We start from the raw sequence: 22,742 nt of genomic DNA, 5'->3' as shown, positions 1-22,742 counted from the left end.
GCAAAAATACAATTCTTAAGAGAAGATCACAAGACCACTGGTGTATGCAAGGGGCATTTCACACCTGATAATCTATTAGTGATAAAAGTGGTTCTACCACTTGTCTCTCACACACCCCGCCCGCCCCTAGCACAACTCTTCTCACCGGCATGTCAGCCCTTCGGAAAAATAGACAAGCATGCAGGCTGCCATTTCATACAAGGGAGGTACAGGAAAAAAGCAAGCATTCTTACTACTTCTATTGCCAGTGGTTGCTCAGGTGGGGGAAGAATTCTTTCACTGCTTGCTATTGGGCATTCCTAAAACATCTGATGATCATGTCAGTCAGCCCGGAGGTAGCAATGCCATATCCACAATACTATATCACAAACAGGGCCGTTGAGTCAGTAAGCCAAACCACCGACTCCTCAATTTCGCTAACTCCGACTCCACAGCACGGCCTCACTACTGAGTGTGTACATAAGGTGCAGCACAGATTCATCTCAACTAAAAGCCGAGATCCTTAGATCAGGAACAGAACAGACATTTATAGGACATTTCATAACTTTCCCAAATTCTTATGAAGACATTTACAGCACATACTGAATTGAACTACTGCACCCAATGCATTATATATTTTAGGAGTCGGAGCCAGTCCATTTTCCACAGACTCCAAGTCCACAGCCCTGATCACAAGTATGGCTGTAAAACTTGTGTTTGGTGGGTGGAGATAAGGAGCTCTGAGATGTCTTAATCCAGTGAAACTCCAAGATGCCACTGAGTTAGCATTTCCAATAGTTCACCTACCACGCTCTTGATGATTTCATCTTTGCCATCATGTTTCTGCACCTTTAGCAGATGATAGCAGAAGTCCATGACATCAAATCGTCTGTGTTGTCCTAGGAGCACAATGATCATGCACCCGGCCCAGTGCAGTCCATCACCAAAGCACTGCCTGTAACAGAAGGAACAAGTCTTAACATATTGACAAGTGCACATTCAGGATTGTGGTTAACGTTCTAAGGTTGGAATATAACATGTTCCATATCCGCACAGGCAGCGGTTCACATATCAGGAATCCTGACACTGTGAGGACAATGAACTCTGTCAATGTGAACAGGCCTAGTGTTCTGTAAAAACCAACATTATTATGTCTAAGCTTGCCACTATATTTTATACAATGTCCTGTGGCTGATGATAAATAATAAGGCAATTTAAAGAGAACCTGTTTTTTCATAATTAAATTCCCCTGTGTATGTAAAGGCGCTTTAATGCCGATTACATTCTCACCTTTCTTGTAGAATTCAGTTTTGATGTTTTAGAGAAATCCATGGTTGAAATTGTACTAATGAGGCACAAGTGCAGTGGGGCGGGCATTGTACTTGCACATGGAATTGTACTTCCAGCTCTCCTGCCTCCCTCCCTATTCCCTGATCACTGCCCGTCTCCCTCCCTATTCCCAGCCTGCCTCCCTTCCTATTCCCCGCTCACAGCCTGCCTCCTGTCTCCCTTCCTATTCCCCGCTCACAGCCTGTCTCCCTCCCTCCCTATTCCCCGCCTGCCTCCTGTCTCCCTCCCTATTCCCTGATCACTGCCTGCCTCCTGTCTCCCTCCCTATTCCCTGTGCACTGCCTGCCTCCCTCCCTATTCCCTGATCACAGCCTGTCTCCCTCCCTATTCCCTGATCACAGCCTGCCTCCTGTCTCCCTCCCTATTCCCTGATCACAGCCTGCCTCCTGTCTCCCTCCCTATTCCCTGATCACAGCCTGCCTCCTGTCTCCCTCCCTATTCCCTGATCACAGCCTGCCTCCCTCCCTATTCCCTGATCACAGCCTGCCTCCCTCCCTATTCCCTGATCACAGCCTGCCTCCTGTCTCCCTCCCTATTCCCTGATCACAGCCTGCCTCCTGTCTCCCTCCCTATTCCCTGATCACAGCCTGCCTCCCATCTCCTTTCCTATTCCCTGATCACTGCCTGCCTCCCTTGCTATTCCCCGATCACAGCCTTGCTCCTGCCTCCCTATTCCCCGCTCACAGCCTGCCTCCCTCCCGTCTCCCTTCCTATTCCCTGATCCATGCCTGCCTCCCTATTCCCCGATCCATGCCTGCCTCCCTCGCTATTCCCTGATCACTGCCTGCCTCCTGTCTCCCTCCCTATTCCCTGATCACAGCCTGCCTCCTGTCTCCCTCCCTATTCCCTGATCACAGCCTGCCTCCTGTCTCCCTCCCTATTCCCTGATCACAGCCTGCCTCCCATCTCCCTTCCTATTCCCTGATCCATGCCTGCCTCCCTATTCCCCGATCCATGCCTGTCTCCCTCCCTATTCCCTGATCACTGCCTGCCTCCTGTCTCCCTCCCTATTCCCTGATCACAGCCTGCCTCCCTCCCTATTCCCTGATCACAGCCTGCCTCCTGTCTCCCTCCCTATTCCCTGATCACAGCCTGCCTCCTGTCTCCCTCCCTATTCCCTGATCACAGCCTGCCTCCCATCTCCTTTCCTATTCCCTGATCACTGCCTGCCTCCCTTGCTATTCCCCGATCACAGCCTTGCTCCTGCCTCCCTATTCCCCGCTCACAGCCTGCCTCCCTCCCGTCTCCCTTCCTATTCCCTGATCCATGCCTGCCTCCCTATTCCCCGATCCATGCCTGCCTCCCTCGCTATTCCCTGATCACTGCCTGCCTCTTGTCTCTAACTGATGGGTCACTCATGTTTCAGTGACCTATCAGTCAGAGGCAGGAGAGCTGAAAGTGCAGTGCCTGCCCTATTGCACTTGTGTCTCAGTCATTGCCATACAATTTCAACTATGCATTTCTCAAACAACAAAACAGATTTCTACAGGAAAGGTAAGGCTTTAGTCAGCATTAAAGAAACTTTACATACATGCCATTACTTTGGGCTATACAAACCAGCTGATAGGTTCTCCAAGTTTTGTGATAGTCAATTATTTAATGCCAACAGCAGAATCTGATCCCACTTGGGATGCAAAAAAAAACTAAACTCTTTTTTTTAAGTTTCTATTGTGAAAAAATTACTCTGATTTGGAAAACCCATCTAATGAGTAGGTGACATGATTTTGTGGCACTTACTAAGTATTACAGGTTCTCCTCCGCTTAGTGTAACCTTCTTCCCAGTTCACCAGTCCACATAATGGCTGCTGGTGGAGGTGCAGGTCACTAAACCTGTCTATCAGTTTACTCGAACTGAAACAACACTGCATGGGGTAGCTTCCCCACCTCACTTGAAGAAGGCTGAAGGACTGGTTTGGTACATGAACTTGTAGCAGGAGGTCTGTGTCTGCCTCCAGCTCCTCTCTTCTCTTCTGCACAGAATTCATAATTTTTTGTTTTGTTTAAACCTGAGCCAAAACACAACTGATGCCAAAATTGTGCCCCTCATGCACAGATCCAGGGTCCATAGCCAGACGAGAAAACACTACATGTGACATTTTCCTGAACTGGAGAGAAACGATTAAAAAAAAAAAAGCAAGTAATTGCAAGCAAGCTGTTAAAGGGTTTCCTCAAGCGCTGCTTACTTCCGTACTGGGAGGTAAAAGGGGCCAAGGACGTTGCATCTACACGTAATACCTGACAGGACACAAATCCGATCAGCTGGTATTGCGCACGTGTCCTATATTAATAAATAGGTCAGGTGCAAGATACCTGCCGGTATACGTACATGATTAGTAGGTATGTGAAAACGCAACGTTATCAGCACCACTCGACTCCCAAAGCAAAAGAGAGGCACGGGATAAAACATTTAAAGGAAAAAAAAAATAAAACTGTAGAGAATTATTAGACATTCATCAATCAGCTATAAAAGGGAAAAACAAATTCACATTTAATCCTGTGCAATGAGAAATCCGTAGCAGAAATTGCCACAAATTGGTGGATTATGGAGCCAGATTATGGAGCAGTCCTATTATGGCTCAGCAGCCATGTGCATGTTTTACAACAGACACTACACATTGACTCCTGATAAAACCAGAACATCCCAAAAGCCTGGTCTGTTTGAAACCATGAAGCACCCGGCTAATCTCCACTTTTTAACGTATGGATAAATATGAAGGTACATTTCATATGCAGTAAATTCTTATGTATTGTATAGGAGTGCTGCTTACTCTACGGTAAATTCATGTGTGCCCACGGGGATGCAGTACACAAACTGCATAGCACTCCAGAGCCGGTGAAACTCTACACACTCATCCACGTGCATCACTCCGTTGCTGGGCAGGGGTCCACGCCAGATGGCATCATCAAGGAAAGTGCGCACCCTGGTAAGAATCACTTCAAACATCGACAGGCCGCAGCAGAGACGCTCTTTGGTCAGCAAATCACCTTCTCTAGCTATGGCAATTTGCTGCAATAAACCGAGGGAAAACATGAACATGAAAAGAAGTTTAGAATTTTTCAAACACCGCCTCTAATAAATAAAAGTAACAAGTGTTTTCAAGCCAAGTACAATGTACAGGACTATGTAGAAGCAGGGGGACACAATTTCATTCTAGTACAATGCATTAAAAAAGTATTCATACCCCATGAACTTTTCCACAGTTTTTCACGTTACACCCACAAACTTAAATGTACTGTATTGGGATTTTATGTAATATACCAACACAATGTAGCAAGTATTCGTGAAGTGTAAAGGAAATGATACATGGTTTTCTAAATCTTTTAAAATATAAATCTGAAAATTGTGACGTGCATTTCTATTCAGCCCCCTAAATAAAATCCTGAGTGACCAATTGCCTCCAAAAGTCACAATTAGTAAATTGAGTCCACTCATATGTAATTTTTTCTCTGTATTCACAGCTCTTCTGTGAAGGTCTTAGAGGTTTGTATGAGAACATTAGGGATCAAACAGCATCATGGAAACTAAGGAACACAACAGACAAGTCAGGGATAAAGTTGTGGAGAAGAGCAAAGCATAATTAAGATAAAAAAAAATAGCCCAAAGTTCTGAACATCTCACGGATCACTGTTCAAAATCTATGATGCAAAAATGGAAGGTGTATGACAACTGCAAACTCACTAAGACATGGTGGTCCGCCTGAATGGAGATCCCAAGCAAGTAGAGCACTAATCAGAGAAGCAGCCAAGAGAAGAGGCACATGGTCACTCCGGAGGAGCTGCAGAGATCCACAGCTCAGAAGGGAGAATCTGTCCATAGGATAACTATTGGTCATCTACTCCACAAATCTGGCCTTTATGGAAGAGAAGCAAGAAATAAGAAGTCCCGTTTACAGTTTGCAAAACGCCATGTAGGGGACACAGCCAGCATGTGGAAAAAGGTGCTCTGGTCAGATGAGACCAAAGCAGAATGTTTTGGGCTAAATGCTATATGTGATGGAAAACTAATACTGCACATCATCCTGAAAACACCCGCCCCACCATCAAATATTGTGGTGGCAGCATCATGCTGTGGGGATAATTTTCTTCAAAGGGGACAGAGAAGCTGGTCAGAGTTGATGGGAAGATGGATGGAGCTAAATACAAGGTAATCCTAGAGGAAAACCTGTTAGAGGCTGCAAAAGACTTGACACTGGGGCAAAGATTTACCTTCCAGCAGGACAACAACCCTAAACATACTGCCAGAGCTACAATTGACTGATTTTGATCAAAGCATAGTCATGTATTTGAATTTCTCAGTAACAGTCCTGACCTAAACCCCATTGAGCATCTGTGGAGAGACTTGATAATTGCTGTTCACAGACGCTCTCCATCCAATCTCACTGAGCTACTTTACAAAGAAAAATGTCAGCCTTTAGCTGTGCACAAAGTTGGTAGAGACATACCCCAAAAGACGTACACAGCAGTAATTGCAGTGAAAGGTGGTCCTACAAAGTATTGACTCGGGGTGAAATACAAATGCACGTCACAATTTTCTGATTTATATTATTAAAATATTTAGAAAACCATGTATCATTTCCTTTAGGCTATGTTCACACATGTTGGGTTTTTCAGCGGTTTTTGCTGCAGATTTGTATGCAAATTTTCAGCTGCGTTCTGCAGTACCAGCAAAGTCAATGAGAAAACAGAATTCTCTGTTAGCACATCTTTTTTGTTTTTTTTTTGCTGCGTATTTTGTGCCTTGGTTGGGTTTTTGGAAAATAGAGCATGTCACTTCTTTCAGTGTTTTTTCAGGGTTTTTTTCATCGCTTTGTCACCTGTAGGAAGTAATGGGTGGTGAAAAAAAGCTGAAAAAACCGCATCAAAAATGCACCAAAATTTACATCATTGTTTTTGATGGCAAAATAGAATGAGGTTATTGTTTTCACAGAACTTAATGTACATGCATAAATAGAGACAGAAGGACAGTGAAAAAAAAAACGCTGAAAAAAACACACAGAAAATGCAGCAAAACCAGCATTTTTGACAAAACTGATTTCCTGCCAGAGAGCAGTTTTGCTGCAGATTTGTGACGTAAAAAAAACCCAACATGTGTGATCATAGTCTTACACTTCACAAATACTGCTTGCTACTCACAATGTATATTGGTATATCACAAAATCGCAATAAAATACATTTAAGTTTGTGGCTGTAACGTGAAGAAAATGTGAAAAAGTTCAAGAGGTGTGAATACTTTTTCAAGGTACAGCATAGGACTGTGCAGAAGCCAAGGGCCACAATTACTTTCTAGTACAATGTATAGGGCTGTGCAGAAGCCGGGGGCCACAATTACTTTCTAGTACAATGTATAGGACTGTGAAGGAGCTGGAGGCCACAATTTCCTTCACTTATGAAGTACTAAATAGGTTTCCATACAACTAGCTCACAGGCACTCTCTCGGGCTTTGTTTGACAGCTCTTTAAATCACCGTCTCCCATTTCTTTACCAGGCCAATTAATTATCATCTATTACATTAGTAACGAGTTTGCTTCTCAGCAACACAGTAAAATCTCTGGATAATGCTGGATTGGAGACAAATAATGGCAGCTCTAGAATGGAGGTGGAAAGCAAATACCAGAATAAATCCCTTTAACATGCACTATATTGTACAGACATGATGGCTCACAGAAAACAGCAACTGCAGCACTTACCTGCGGAGTGCCTAATCTCTCTATGAGAGGCACCAGGTGAAGTGGAGCGTACTTTGATTCTAACCTCTTCATCTTCGCTTCTAGACGTTCTCCCTCTGATGCAAAGCCATATAAAGATAAAAAGCAGCAACGTTATGCAATTAGAAAATATATATATATATATATAAACTGTAAATATAAAATGTATGTAAAGACTATGTGCCCACGATGCAGAAATGCTGCATATTTTTTCCGCTTCTCCCTGGCAGGAAAAACGCATGTGTGTTTTTTACTTGCGTTTTTCCCACCAGGTAGAAGCGTTTGTCAAGCGTTTTTGCATGCATTTCTGCATGCGGGTTATCAAGCGCTTTTCCAAGCGATTTTAGCATCACTTGGAAAAGTGCTTGACAACTTGTTCACACTATATAAATCCATGCAACCGGCATGGATTTATAGTAGTGTGACCAAGTTAGTTAGAAAAAAAGAATAAAATAGTAAAAAATAAAAAAATAAGGTTTATACTCACCTTCCGTGTCCGGTGTGTTGGGCGGCTCGCGGTTGTGTGAAGGACCTGCGGTGACGTCATTGAGCCTTGTGATGGGTCACATGACTCAGTGACGTCATGGCAGGTCCTTCACAACAACGGGAGCATTGCAATAGACCGGACGGAGCAGACAAAACACCGGGAGGACATCAGAAGGTGAGTATAAACTTTATTTTTTATTTTAAATTCTTTTTTTTACAGTTTCTATGGTACCCAGGTCTGGATGAGAGTCTCCTCTCCTCCAGACTTGGGTACCATCCGCACATTGAAACGCATATAATCCGTGAGAACAAATGTACAGACACGGATATTATGCGTTTCAATGCAAGTCAATGGCAGCGATTACGCTGCGTGTCCGCAAAATTAATGGACATGCTGCGGATTTTTGAGCGCAGCATAAACGCTGCGGAAAACTCCGCAGCATGGGCATTGACATTATGGCTTGTCATTGGGGACCATGGGGGGCGGATTACCAAGCGTTTCCCAAGCATTTACGCTGCGGAAATTCCGCAGCATATACGCTTGTAAGACGCTACGTGGGCACATACCAAAACTGTAACGTTGCAATTTCACAAGGGCAGGATCCACTATTCACAATAGGTGTTAATCACTTCTTCTCCCTCGTCCCTGTTGGCCTCATCAATGAGAATCCACCACACTTCCCCCAACAGGTCGTGATCAAGATCCAGGAGGAACCGAAACTTTGGCCATCGTGTAAAGTGTAGCAGCCCTGAACACGATATGCAGTCAGATCAATAAATGTCATTTTATTCATTGCAACTAAGGAGTGTAGTGGTTTTATGTATCTTACTGTTGGGATATTCATCCTACTACTGAGCGCCACCATCCACCCAGAGTGCCGACCAGAACCTGTCTACTAATGAGCTTTGCTCAGATCAGAGCATGGCTTGGAAATACTTGTACAGAAGTCAGTAAGGTTGGAGTCAGTCTATTACTGCTTATATCTCTGGGGCCTTTTCTAATATCGGTAGTGATAAAAATAAAAAGCTACAATTATCGAAAATAAACTAATTTAAGCAATAAGTCACTTTTCAGATGACATTCCCTATAAGCAAAACGAGAAAGTAAAATAAAATAAAAATCGTTTAACCCCTTAACGCCTAGACAGTTTTTCACTTTTGCATTTTCTTTTTTCCGCCCCCTTCTTCAAAGAGCCATAATTTTTCTACTTTTCGATTGATATGGCCATGGGGGCTTGCTTTTCACAGGACAAGTTGAAGTTTTGAATGGCACCATTCATTTTACCATATGATGTATCGAAAAACAGGAAAAAAAATTCCAAGTTTGATGAAATTGTGAAATGCAATTCTGCCATAGTTTTTGCTTTGGTTTCTACGGAGGGTTTAATTCATTAATTTAAAAATTACCAGGAAACAGGATTTTGAAGGTCAGTATGATTACGTTTGTAGTAAACTTGTATAGAACCAGAAAAAAATTCAGTTCACAAAAAAAAAAAATAATTGTAAAGCTGTGTGGCGCTGTGGTAACTGAAATACTGCAATTTTGATTTTTTTATTATGGTTTTTACCATAAAGGTTAATTGATCTTCAATTTTGATAAACAAAATTTTACAGACGCAGTCATACCAGATATGATTATTTTTTAACCCCTTTACAACTATGACATATGTATACGTCATAGGTCGCCACCACCTCTTTGACTTCGGCTTCAGCGCTGAGCCCACATCTTTTCAGGCACATGAGGGCTGATCTGATCAGCTGATGTGCCCCTAACAGCCGCGGGTGAAATTGCGATCCACCCACGGCAGTTCACATGTTAAATACCACTGTCAAACTCTGACAGTGGCATTTAACATGATCACAACGGAAGCGCGTCACTAGCTTCGCCCATCAGCACCCCTGTCACATGATCACGGGGCGCCGATGGTTTGGCATGACAACATGTGGTCTGCAGGAGACTCCTATGGTTGTCATTGCCCCGTGGCTGGCACTCATAGCAGATGATCATTTTTGTTGCACATAGCTGGGCTGAAGCCTTGCTAGGTGTAGCACAGGCGATCAGATGATCGCAGCTTCAAGTCTCCTAAGGAGAATATTGAAGCAGGTGAAAAGTAAAAAAAAAAAAATAATGTTTTTAAAAATATGAAAAAAAAAATAGAAAAAGTTCAAATCACCCCCCTTTTGCCCCATTCAAAATAAAATAAAAAATAAATAAAATACACACATATTTGGTATCGCAATGTTCAGAATCGCCCGATCAATATATAATAAAAATTTATCCAATCGGTAAACGGCGTAACGAGAAAACCGTCCAAAACGCCAGAATTACGTTTTTTTGGTTGCCGCAACATTTCAATAAAATGCAATAACGAGTGACTAAAACATCGTATCTACCCCAAAATGGTATCAATAAAAATGTCAGTGTGGCACGCAAAAAATAAGCCCTCACCGGCCCCAGATCCAGAAAAATGGAGCTGCTACTGGTCTCGGAAAATGGCAATATTTTTTTTTTTTTTTTAAACTTTGGATTTTTTTCACTACTTAAATAAAAAAGAACCTATACATGTTTTGTATCTACGAACTTGTAATGACCTGGAGAATCATGATGGTAAGTCACTTTTAGCATTCAGTGAACGTGGTAAATAAAAAGCCAAAAAAACAATAGTGGAATTGCACTTTTTTTGCCATTTCTCCACACTCGGAATTTTTTTTTTAGTTTTCCAATACATTATATGGTAAAATCAATGGTGTCATTCTAAAGTACAACTAGTCCCGCAAAAAAACAAGCCCTCACACGGCCTTATTGACAGAAAAATAAAAAAAATATGGCTCTGGGAAGAAAGAGCAAAAAACGGAAACGCAAAAATGGAAAATCCCAAGGTGGTAAAGGGGTTAATAGTTGCCAAAGTAACCCATTGATTCCGCAGTGATCGCATCACAGGTAGCGGATGACAGCTATATTTAAATGGCAAAGTCTTTCAAGAGATTGACCACAGCATCTAAATGGTTAACAGCAGCAAGCACTGATGACAGCTATTTAATTTAGCTGACATCCATCGTGAGGGTTGGCTCAGCTCCTGAGCCCACTCCACACACCCCATCCCACTCCATAATGGATATATCTATCAAAGCATTAAAGGGTTAAAAAGGGGCACATAGGAAATTAAACCAAAAACAGTGTTACTGGTTTCATCAGTGCAAAGCTGATCTTTGTAGTGGAACTTGATGTGGGTGACTGAATCTCCTAAACATACCTTTAACATGGACCCTGGGCAGAATGTTCTGGAAAGGTGCAGCATGGAGCAGGTCACACACCTCTTCTAGAGACTAAGGTTATGGGAAAAAGAACACGGGTCATTTCCATAGAGACTTTACAACCATTTTTCTTACCTTGTCACATGAAGCTTTCCATCATCTTTTTCTTTGTTACAAATAAATAATAAAACTTTTCTTTCAATTAGTATCTAATGTTCCAGCTAAATGAGCCTAAATTGCTGCCCTCCAATCACTCGGCTAATTCTGTTGCTACGCTACAGTGAGCATTGGAAAGCATGCGATTAGCCCTCATTTACCAGGACCACTCAGCCCCAGAGTCATAAATGGCGCAGCATGATTGTTCTCAGATTGGCATGATTCAGTGAATGCAGAATATTGTTCTGCCAAGGTGAACAAACACCACATCACACTGTCACTTAGTCCACGCATAGAAGCCTGACAAGGACACCTACGTTATGGACATGTGGCAAAGAGATCAATGGAGAACAATAGCAGTAATAGCGCTATTATATGCTCAATTATCACGGCTGATAGGAACGAGCTGACTATTATCTCTACAAAGACGACCGCAATAGCAATTATTTACACATCGCACAGGAACAGAGAAGAATAAAACATGGTTTTCTACTGAAAAGCAACAGGTAAAAAATAATAAAATAACAAGCGACTTGTCAAGAATTATCTATGCTCTGTGTACAAAGCAAAGTAGAAAGGACACTCAGATTCTAAAAACAGGATTGAAATAATAAAAAAAAAAAACCTTTACAGTAAGCGCTACATTCACAATTAAACGGAAGCGGTCACATCCAGAATCGCTATTTACCTGCAGTTAAATAGTGATTAAACCATATAGCCAGATTATTGGAGCAGCAAGTACAGGGAGGAAATTAAGTTATATTCTCCCTGCAGCCACTGGCTTCCAGTCATCGGGGCAGTACAAGAAAATGTCAGTCTCCGCTCACTATACAGTGACAGCTAGAGCAGGTGTGTGTGTGTGCAGAGAAGGCTGTCAGTCAGTGTCGGGGAGTGACTACAACCGCACTCGCTGTGTAGTTTGTGGAGAAGGTAACTGCTCCCTGCACTGCCCCAATGATTGCAAGTGAACTGTAGAGAGAATATACCTTCATAGTCTCCCTGCAGACACTGCACCACTAGGATTATAACAATATTTGCAGGCAGATGTGGGGGTAATCTGCTGGTAAATTACCTCTATATCTGCAGGCAAATAGCATGTGTGGACGTGACAGGTTCCCTTTAATGGCGCCATGTCATGTAGAATAGATGCAAAGTGCAGTGTGTTACTACAGTCAATAAATGACTAGAACTAGGGCGTGAGCACATCTATCCATTAGATACTAATGTATTGTATAGGAGTGCCACTTGCACCACAGTAAATTTATGTGATAAGATGTAGTAATCAGCATATCACTCCAGATCGGGTGAAATTCTATACACATACATACATAAACATTACAAAAATGTGTCTTCAATAATACATGGAAGATGCCCACAGGACACTTTAGCCGATATTTGTGACAATATGTTCACTACAGATGTAATCTAAAAAGATTGGCCCATATCCATTAAAAATGTGGTCAAGACCTCTTTTGCCCTGGCTACTAAAGTGCTGCTTGTTTGCCGACAAGGCAACAGCGGTGACAGCACACCAATCGCTTAGCTCAGCCACCTTGTGCAGTCTACCGTGGCATCACCACTGGGCCCAGTGACTGGCTGCAGTGGTCGTGTGCCATTGATGGGACAGCACTGTTGCAGCCCAGTCAAACACCGCTGGGGAGAGAACACCAATTAACGTACAATATAGCTACTAAGGCCTCATTGTCACCCGTGCTGCTGGAAAAACACGGATATAACACGTGTGTGCATGAGGCCCTTATTTGTAGAGCATTTACTATTATTTAGAGGACAATGCTGCAAGCCAGACATTTTCAGCTTGAGATGAAATCTAGCATTACATTGTGGCCGTCCATATGATACAAGGATTGTTGGTGGCTGCCAGATCAGAAGACACTTCCTACACAGCGTTCCATTTGGACTCAGAGGGATCCCATTGTATAATGTAGAATGTAAAGCTGATTGTTGTGTGCATGAGAGAAGCTCAATAATTCAGCATCCACACCATTGTATGAGGGTCTACAGTACCTCTCCACATGCTTCATACAGATGCAGCCACATTTTTGTCAAATTCTGTAATAATCAATGGAAAAAAGTAGTACCATGCTCCAAGGTATGCCAGAATATGGAGGAATATCTGCACATAACATGTGAAGGAGCATCTTCTGTCCTAAGTGACTGTTCTGCCATGTGCATGCGGCCTTATGCTTCATAGTCTAGGGGGGCTATCAATTACTTTATATAAGGTTCTGTTCACACCTGCATTGTAATTTCCATTTACAATGGAAACCACAACGAACTGCTTGTTCCATCACATGACAAACACCAACCGAGCCAAACAAACTAAAACAACTTGTAATAAGACAGGTATACTTTGTGTGTAGCATCAAAATAAGGATACAAATTTGACCTAAAATATTATGGCATGGCAAATATAAAGAATTTGTTGTGAAAAAGTGGGTATGTAGCATTCATAACGGACAACGCGTGGATATTCAGGTTCTTCTACATACCAGGCTTTGTTCTATAAGAAGGCAGAAGAGGAGGGCATTCCCCACTTCCCTCAGATTTTGAAAGCACACAGTCTTCAGCTCGGCATATTCCACTATGTCCTTCAATTGATGATGGAAGAACTCCAAGATTCCTAAAGTACAAGACAAATAGTTAGATAAGCACCAAAACATAGGGTGAACATACAAACTTCTTGCAGATGTTGCCCATGGTGGGATTTGCAAGACAAAGGTGCTAACCGCTGAGCCACTAAGGCAGGGTCGCTTCTAAAAGCTCTGCTCCAGGGGTATGAACCGGCTCTCCGTGGAGCTGGTGCACAGACCTCTACAAACCCCGATCACACCTGTAGAACAGAAAATCAGCCACATGAGATCATAACCATATTGTAAAACCAATGAAATCACCTGTACTGTTATGGAAATCCATTACTTGACCTGTTGGGTTCCCTTTGAGCGGGATTTGGAAAAAAAACCTTCAGATTATACTGGTATTTAGATGAAGGGATAATTACGGCTGAGTTTACTCATTGCCTGAGCGTCACAGCAGTTTGTTACAAGACCGTTTTGCCGCAATACAGAACTATCACGTGGCAATTATCCAACTGCTTTTGGTGGCAAATTGAAAACCTCACCCGCTGATCGCACAGCGAGGCTGCTTCGTATGCATCGGTAACCCAGCCTCATTACACATCATAGAATGCCTGCATAGTCTCCACTAATTACTTACACCCAAATATTGAAAGGGGAAAATTAAGTATGGGCGACTTTCAAGAGGTTTTCTGGTATCTCAATATTGAGGTCCGTGCAGTACTCCACATAGTGCCGCAGCCTCTCCGGTCTCTACACTGCTCTGTACATAATCTACTAGTGTCTGCTGTACTTGGTATTCCACCATTGTGTCAATGAGGTGAATGGGACAACGCTGCAATATGCAGAACAGTTGCCACTAACGTGGCGTGCAGCGCTCCCCCAAGTGTTGCGCCCCTGCGAACATCTGATCAGTGGGGGTGCTGGGAGTCGGATAATGATGACCCATCTTAAGACACAATACCATGTTCCTTATTATGTGTAAAACGGTATTTAGGTTTTATGATATCTTGCCAAACCTTTAGGTACATTGCGCCAGGCACATCACACCCTAGAATTACACTGTCAATTACGATGCATCTCTTGCTCATAGTCACTGGGGCAGGTCCCTGCCAGCTCCTCCCTCTGCATGACTGACAGGTCTCTCCAATATACAAGTCAGAACAGGAGCAATTATTACATTTATTTGCATCTCTGGTCCATTTCTCCTAATACATGCGATGGGTCAATTGTGTGGGACTACAGTTTCACATATAACTACTCTTATTGGCAATCTACCTGTCATTCCAAAAATACAGACAAGCACATTAAACTTTACAAAATAGCATGCTAACTACTATGCACAACTCTACACTCAGCGGATTGAACATGATGAAGATGAATTTTTCGACAACACCGAAGCGTTACATTTCAGCTCAGTGGCAGAATTTATGGGAGCGATTGTCTCCGGTTAGGTTTATGCTGTCAAACTATCATTTCTATTCTATGCAAAAATATAACCAGAGACATGTACAGGATTAGTACAAAGGATTAGGACCTCAGCTGCATCTCCCGCTCACAAATCCCCTCTGAAGGGCTCATACGACAGATGACACATTTTAGCTTTGTATCGCTGGTACAGGCAGCAAATGTGTTTAAAAACTGACCTTTACTATAGGACCTAGGAGTAAAGCACCCCCCAAAAAGTAACACATCTGTACATCAGAGGTTATAAAGTACAGGACCGGTATCTGGGACAAATGGCGGATTAGTCTGATGAAATGGCTCCGGCCGTACTTTGCATGTTGTGCTGCACACTTTCGTTCTGCTGGAGGAGGATTACTGTTACACCTCGGCTGTCACTCCTTTCAGAAACCCTCCGCACCTGAAGAACACTGGGTACATTCTTGATGGCTCCGATAACAATTAGGATCTGCAGTTTGCACACAAAATAGTAATGTCTACACTCGTAAAGTTAGCAGTCTGTGGAAACTCTGTCATACAGTCCATAAACTAATTAAAAGCAGTCAAATGGCTCATTTACAATATACAGGTCAATCAGCGCTCATTTACTGGCAGATGTACAAAAGGCCGTCAAAAAGTGATTGAAATAGAAGAAATGATTGTTCTGTCCCATAGAGCATCATGTCATCTGCATCACATTCTCCATTTACACAGTGCTGCCGATAATGATGATTTTTATACCAGCATAAACAATCCAATCACCTGAGAATTTTACTTGTTTGTCAGATGATTGTCAGCTTGTTCACAATCAACTCATACAATTGGTTTTAGAGTCCAACGGTTATTTTAATTTTTTTTTTCAGAAATCAATAGTGCATGTGAAAATAAGAAACTTTATAATATATTTTATCAGAGAAATCTGCTTATTTGCTGATCATTCATTCTCAAAACTCTAAATTCATGGGTTAAAAACTATCTTCAATTAATACAGATTTTCAGATTACTGATGGCAGTCAGTGCTCATAAAGTTCTATGTACCTGTCATTTCAGGAGAACTTGCAGCAGAATGTCTGTCTGACTCCTCCTCTCTCCATAGAATTTTTAAAGCACCAACTGTCATCTATCTCAGTAATGGAAAAATCTGACTTTACTGAATACAGATTTTATAACTTTTAACCATGAATTGAGAGTGCAAGATCAATCCAGGAAGAGAAAGACACAAATTTCTCTGATAAAATATATTAAAAAGTTGCTTATTATCATGTGTACTATTAGTTTATTAAATAAAAAGTGAAACAGTTAATTTAAGTCTCAACAGACTAAATCCAAGCAAACAAAATTCTGACTGATGAAACAAATGTTACCATTATGACTTTTGCCTGATGAGGACTACTCATAGGATAGCAGAGCGGAATTCTTTTCATCAATAATCTATGCATACCAAACAAATTTGGATGATTACCCAGTCACTGATGTTCAGCAATAAAGGTTGTACTTACAGTGCCCCCATCTCCAATACTATAAAGTGTCAAGCTCCTGAAATATACCACAGTTGGCAGGGGGGGGGGGGGGCTCCGGGAACAGATTGGCGAGAAAACAATACAATTACATGTTATATTTTTGTATATTTGTTATATCTTGTCAATTTTAGGTCGCTCCTTCTTCATTAAAGTTACCAGTTGGCAACATGCATTTGGGCAGGGAGCAGGTGACATCTTCTCAACCCAGATTCGGCCATCAGATACAAAGTTACTTATTATTTGAGGCAGGGTATTTTTATGTCTAGATGAGGTAGTATGTTGTACTCCAGCAATGCTTTGCACTGCGCATGGCATTGCTGTGCGTCATGAAAGCCCAGTCCATGAAGCTATGAAAGCAGATTCTGTGAATGAAGTGTCCAAATGCAGCGTAAAAACTAGATAACAAGTGTTGTCACAGAGGACAGACAATTCAGATGGGCTTCTATGAAGCTCCTTCAGAAAGATATCTAGAGCAATGATACTAAAATATGCATTAATACTGGTAAACCGAGGGCGCATCAGAATTGGTTAGTATCATTCAAGTTGGGAATCGATGATAGAAAATTTACTTTTTGCAGTATTTTTTCCAATAGGCAGTGCCAATCTGTAACTTGTAACCCGGCCTTCGTATACAATAAGTAGTAGTTTTCCTCCTTGATGAGAGTATAGACTCCACCACTAGCAGCATTCTCAGGAAGAATAGGCAGTGACATTTTGTTTTTTTTGCCAACATGAAGGTTATGTGCTATTTTGAGAAGCAGCACAATATGACAGGCTTTCAATGAGAAGTAACCAAATGTGAAATGAAAAGGATTTACCCAACCGCCCTCTAAATAAAACTTCTCAACAGGCATCGAAGAAGCAATTGTGACATGCCTAAGAAGAAGCAATTTACATGATGTGCAATACGCTAGTTCTGCAGTTTTCGATGCAAATGCTCAGCTACATTTTATTACTCCAAGCAATAGAAAAACAACAGCTCAGCAATCAACTAATGACAAATTAACTGGTATAAGCAATTTAAAAAGAAAACAGACAAAAAAATGTTTTTAGATACTGTAGTTTCAAACTCTAAATAGTCGCCCATTCTTTTCTTCTTTAAAACATATAATCACCCATTGGACTTCCATCCCACGGTAGGAGAGCGTGTGTGTGAGCGAACATATATAGTATAAAATATATTCACATATAACATATACATTATATATAAGCACACAAACAGAATCTTCGTGATTTTGGATCTGCAGGTCACTATTTTGTATTTAAAATTAAAACAACTGAGATGTAATTGGAGTGTAGACTTTCAGGTTTAATTAGAGGGGTTGAACAAAAATATCCTGTGAAATGTTTAGGAATAGTAACTATTTTTCTACAAAGCCTTCTCATTTCACGGGATCAAAAGTAAATGGACAAATTAACTTTACCATGAAAAAAAGGTTCGATTTTAATACTTTAGATCTGAGCAGAAAGTATCGCCCTGTTCACTTCAGAATTCATCCGGCTGCTTCTGTCTTCAGCCACATCATCATTAAGCACTAGTGACCCAGTGCTATCGGAAGCCATGCCATCACATTGCCTCCACCATGTCATCACATTGCCTCCACCATGTTTTACAGAGGATGTGGTGTACTTTGAATCATATACAGTTCCAAGCTTTCTCCATACATTTTTTCCCATCATTCTGGTACAGGTGGATCTTAGTTTCATCTGTACAAAGAATGCTTTCCCAGAACTGGGCTGGCTTCTTTAGATGTTTTTTTGGGGCAAAACTTAATCTGACCTTTCTATTTGTAAGGCTGATTAATAGTTTGCACCTTGGGATGAAACACTTGTATTTGCACTCATGAAGTCTTCTCTTTAGGGTAGACTTAGACACTGAACCACCTACTTTCTGGAGAGTGTTCAGTGGACGTCCAGGCCTTTTTGATTTCCCAAGCTTACCCAGTGCGCTCTTTTGCAGAATGTTCCAAACTGTTGATTTGGCCATTCCTAACATTTCTGTTATCTCTCTGATGGATTTCTTTTTTTTCAGCCTAATGAAGGTCGGCTTATTTTCCATTGAGAGCTCCTTTGTCCGCATGTTGTGGGCTCACAGCAACAGCTTCCAAATGCAAATGCCACACCTGGAATCAGCTCCAGACTTTTTACCTGCTTAATTGATGATGGATTAAAGAGGAAATAGCCATGCAGCCCATTAAAGAGCTTTAATTGTCCAATTACTTTTGGTCCCTTAAGCTACATATTAAAGAGCTGTAATTCCTAAACCCTTACTCCAATTACAATGTGAATACCCTCAAATTAAAGCTGAGAGTCTGCACGTTTAAGTCCATATTGATAATATAACTATCATGAATATGTTTTGGTAAACAGCTAAAATGCCAAAACTTGTGTCACTGTCCAAATATTTCTGGACCTAACTCTACATACATACATACATACATACACACACACACACACACACACATATTTTACTCACTTATATAGCTCCATTAATTCCACAGCGCTTCACAGACAATATTGGCACTGTTCCCATCAGGGCTCACAATCTAAATTCCCTACAAACTCCTTGTAGATGTTGTCCTTGGTGGGATTTGAACCCAGGACTCCAACGCTGCAAGGCTGCAGTGCTAACCACTGAGCTATTGCGCTCGTATTTTTCTTCATCTGAACACTGCAGCTCTAATTAAGAGAAACTGGCCTTGAATGCTGGCAATTACTTGTCCGAATAGTAGGGAAATCTGCGCTCACGACATTTTCATTATGATAAGCAAATAAACAGGAACACAATGTTCTCATCTGAACAGAGCCTTTCTGACATTACAAGAGAACAAACCTGGGGAGCCGTATTCATGTCTAGGCAGCCTGCAGATCTTAGGCATCACTTCCATCAGTGTCTTCACATACTGGAGAATGGTTCCCTGCAACTACAAGTATAAAGCCATTGTCAGACGCACATTCACTTATGCAAGCTGAAAAGAAAAAAAAAATGACATCCTTCATACCACGTGTTCAAAAAGAAAATGCCAACTGTGCCAGTATGTGTACATAGAAATTATACAATAACCTTCGCCGATTCATTAACTAAAAAGGAAGATCTATAACTGGCAAAAAAGCTAGGGCCGTACATACAGGTCACCTTTCATGTGACTAGTAGACAATAAATTGTGAGGCCCAAAGAACGAGGTGCAAATAGCACTGACAAATAGTGTCAGGTCAGGGAATAATTTATGTGGGGTCATTGGAATGAGCCACCTGAAGCCCCCCTTGCACATTAGATAGATATTGAAAGATTCCTCAGCTTATCGTTAACTCTCCTGACTCCCCCACACTCAGGAACATTGAGATCGGTCAAGAGTCAGTTTGTTCTTTGTGTGAGTCAAAGGCAAAGCCCTCTGGTGGCAGCTTACCTCCAGGGAGAACAAAAGGGTCGGCTGCTGAAATTCAAAAGGAGAGGCCCCCTACATACAGTAGACTCCCACCAGTATCAGTGGGTTCTGCCAACTTTATTCTAATTTTCTGGTCATCTTTAGGTGCATAGCTAATTTTGAAGGTGTTCATAAATTGATAAAAGGGATAAACTGAAGTATGCAAAAAAACAACACCTGACATCCATTAATAGTACAATACTAAGGATGATATGCACAGAACTACTCACCAGGCTCTTTACGACTTTCAGTAATTCCTCCATCACCACAGCGATACCTTGGTATCCTAGAAGACGGCAAATCATCTTAAAGTGTGGGGGGCCCACAAAGTTCCGGTAGTTGCTGAAAATGCTGTTGTAGGCCAGGTTCAAATTCTGTGGAGACAGAAGAGGTTCTGCTGAGACACAGATGGCCAGCAGGAGTACTGCTCAGTACTGTGTCCTCTGTGGGGAGCACATGGGGTGACACTATAGTGATGTTTAGGAAAATAAGGATATCACACTTTGTGATGGAGAAAAAATAGCAAAGGAAAAAAAATAAATTCTCCTCCACTGCTCCTACACATGTAAGGGGTCTGTTAAATATGGATGATATACGGATTCGAACGAACATACAAATCTAGGAAAAAACCTGATATGTGTACAACTGTATGGGCTTGTACGAGTCAGCGTGCTGCCCACTTTTTTAAAGAATGGTCGTGCGAGAAAGGCCTAATATTTACACCATGTTTTGCACACATCACTCCTGTTCCAGATCTAAGTAGACGCACAGGTTACTGGAGGAGGCAGGTGGTGTGTAGGACATCGGATGAGCAGTTACATGTGCCTGGTTTTCTTTCATTTCTAACCAACCCTTAATATAGCAGATGCTGTACAGATTAAGCATGACCCTGTTCTGAAAGACTGCTCTGGCAAACCGAGCTTTGATTGTATTTAATTAAAAGCCTCAACCATGTCAAATCAAGCCTCAACGCAAGAAGAGACCGAGAGGGAGCGAGGGAGAGGATCCTTGGTCATCTCACCTCTTATGAACCCTAATTTCAAGCAGAATGAGAGCGGGAAAGACATACAAAAGCAGTATTGTAGGACAAAATAAACTAAACTGAAATGTAATTAATATATAGTTTCTATGTTTATTCGCTTTTTATTTTCTTCAGATTTGGCATTTTATTTTTATGTTCACAAGCAGCCCCAATAATATAGTATTAGTACTCCATACAGAATTCATTTTTCACCCAGAGTCATGGAAAATATTAAACATAATCCCATAAAATAATACATTACTGAAGGAAAACTAGAGCTGCTGGGAATTAGTTATCTATATAGTACTACGGCTTCATTAAGAAGGATAATTACAATTAAGTCCAAGGTTAGATAAAATTAAAAGAAAAAGTGGGGTAATACAGTGAGCAGTCGAGCAGCTTATATACTGGAGGGTCTGGAGTAATGATCCCGGTATCAGGTCCATGAAAGTTTCTGGACCATGGAGTAGTGGTAATGAACAGAAAAAAGATAATAAAGTTCCAGCACCTGTAGCCGTGTGCCACGGTCATGAGCAGAGCCTACGCATTTTGGATGTGTCCACTCTTAAGCTATGATCAAGGATGGAGACAGCCGAAATGTGCAGGTTTTTCTCATGGCAACGTGTTTTTAAAGTATGATTGAATAAAGAAATTACATTTTTACACCAAGTGCTCGAATTTTATAAACTTTTTGGTTCATGTCCCATGCTGGTACTTGGATGGCCATGCCAGATTTGTGAGTTTTACACCATATGTATGCTACATTATGAGCAGTTTAGTACTAACACATAAAAAGCTAAAAGGTAGAAAGGGAGTTCTTTAATCAATAATTATAAACCATCTAAATAAGTGATAAATCCCTGAGCAAGTAATTCCACCAAGCCCTATATAAATTTTCTTTTTATTTTATTTTTTTAAGTAATCAGAAAAATATCATCCATATCAATATTTTTTTTTTTTACAGGTAGCACTTAATAAGTTTTAATCCTGTAACCTTAAAAGGTGTGAAAATCTATGACAAACTGCACAATATTTCAACATGAATGGCCCTGTGGAAAAGAGCTGAACTACAGTTCTTGGCAGTGGATACTACACATTGAAATGGGCTGTGCTGTTCAGCTCCATTTAATGTCTACATCCCATCAATACCAGCTGATCGGCGGGGGTGCCGGGTGTCTGACTCTCACCCATCTGATAATGATGGCTTATCCTAAGGATAGGTTATCAGGATTTTAGAAAGATTTTTCTGCCGACAACAGCATTGGCATGTGCCCAATAGTAACCCAGCTCATAGACAATGGGGTTATACAGGACTTTTATTATTTTTGTGTATGGGGCTAAGAACTAACAGGCAGGTAGTTGCTAACCTGCCTGTTCTGCGCAGGCTTAGCCAGCGATTCTGCAGCTACAATTCACCACTCGTCAACAGAGCAGTGCCTTCTCTTCTGCTCTGCTGATGGAGCGTGAGTACAGATGATATGCTGAATGGCAACCTGCTCCCCGCAGTTAGGCAGTGGGAAGCTAGTGATCAATCAGCATGATATCGGTCAGTGAACAGAGCGGAGCGGAGCAGAAGACACTGCTCAGTTGACGCGACATCAGTGAGAGCTGCAGAATTACCGGAAGGAGCGGTCCGTGACCATTCTGAGGCAGAGATAGCCGCCGGACAGAGCAGGCAAGTATTTAGCAACTACCTGCCTGTTAGTTTTTAGCATCATAGCAAAAATAGAAGTCCTGGATGACCTCTTTAAGGAAAAGAAACTGAATTGATACACAGGCTGGATGTCAGTCAGAAGAGGCAATCAAAG

At 41.7% G+C, this 22,742-nt stretch overlaps 1 protein-coding gene across 3 annotated transcripts in view; it reads right to left on the bottom strand.

Moving 5' to 3' along the window:
* The window catches only part of CYFIP1 (cytoplasmic FMR1 interacting protein 1), a 108,092-nt gene that overhangs the window by 664 nt on the left and 84,686 nt on the right, over positions 1-22,742 (bottom strand). For all 3 annotated transcript variants that reach the window (XM_073664518.1, XM_073664517.1, XM_073664519.1), the window contains 7 exons: positions 20,144-20,287; positions 19,322-19,412; positions 13,442-13,572; positions 10,775-10,847; positions 7,017-7,111; positions 4,098-4,336; positions 787-934 (listed from right to left, as the gene is read on the bottom strand). In XM_073664518.1, the coding sequence (XP_073520619.1) occupies positions 787-934; positions 4,098-4,336; positions 7,017-7,111; positions 10,775-10,847; positions 13,442-13,572; positions 19,322-19,412; positions 20,144-20,287 (921 nt within the window). The remainder of the gene's footprint in view (positions 1-786; positions 935-4,097; positions 4,337-7,016; positions 7,112-10,774; positions 10,848-13,441; positions 13,573-19,321; positions 19,413-20,143; positions 20,288-22,742) is intronic.

Source organism: Phyllobates terribilis, unplaced genomic scaffold, assembly GCF_046119375.1.
Source record: "Phyllobates terribilis strain yellow unplaced genomic scaffold, ASM4611937v1 Scaffold_2__4_contigs__length_985480577, whole genome shotgun sequence".
Classification (NCBI taxonomy): domain Eukaryota; kingdom Metazoa; phylum Chordata; class Amphibia; order Anura; family Dendrobatidae; genus Phyllobates; species Phyllobates terribilis.
The sequence above is the reverse complement of the archived record's forward strand: the minus strand, read 5'-3'. Positions and strand labels throughout refer to the sequence as shown.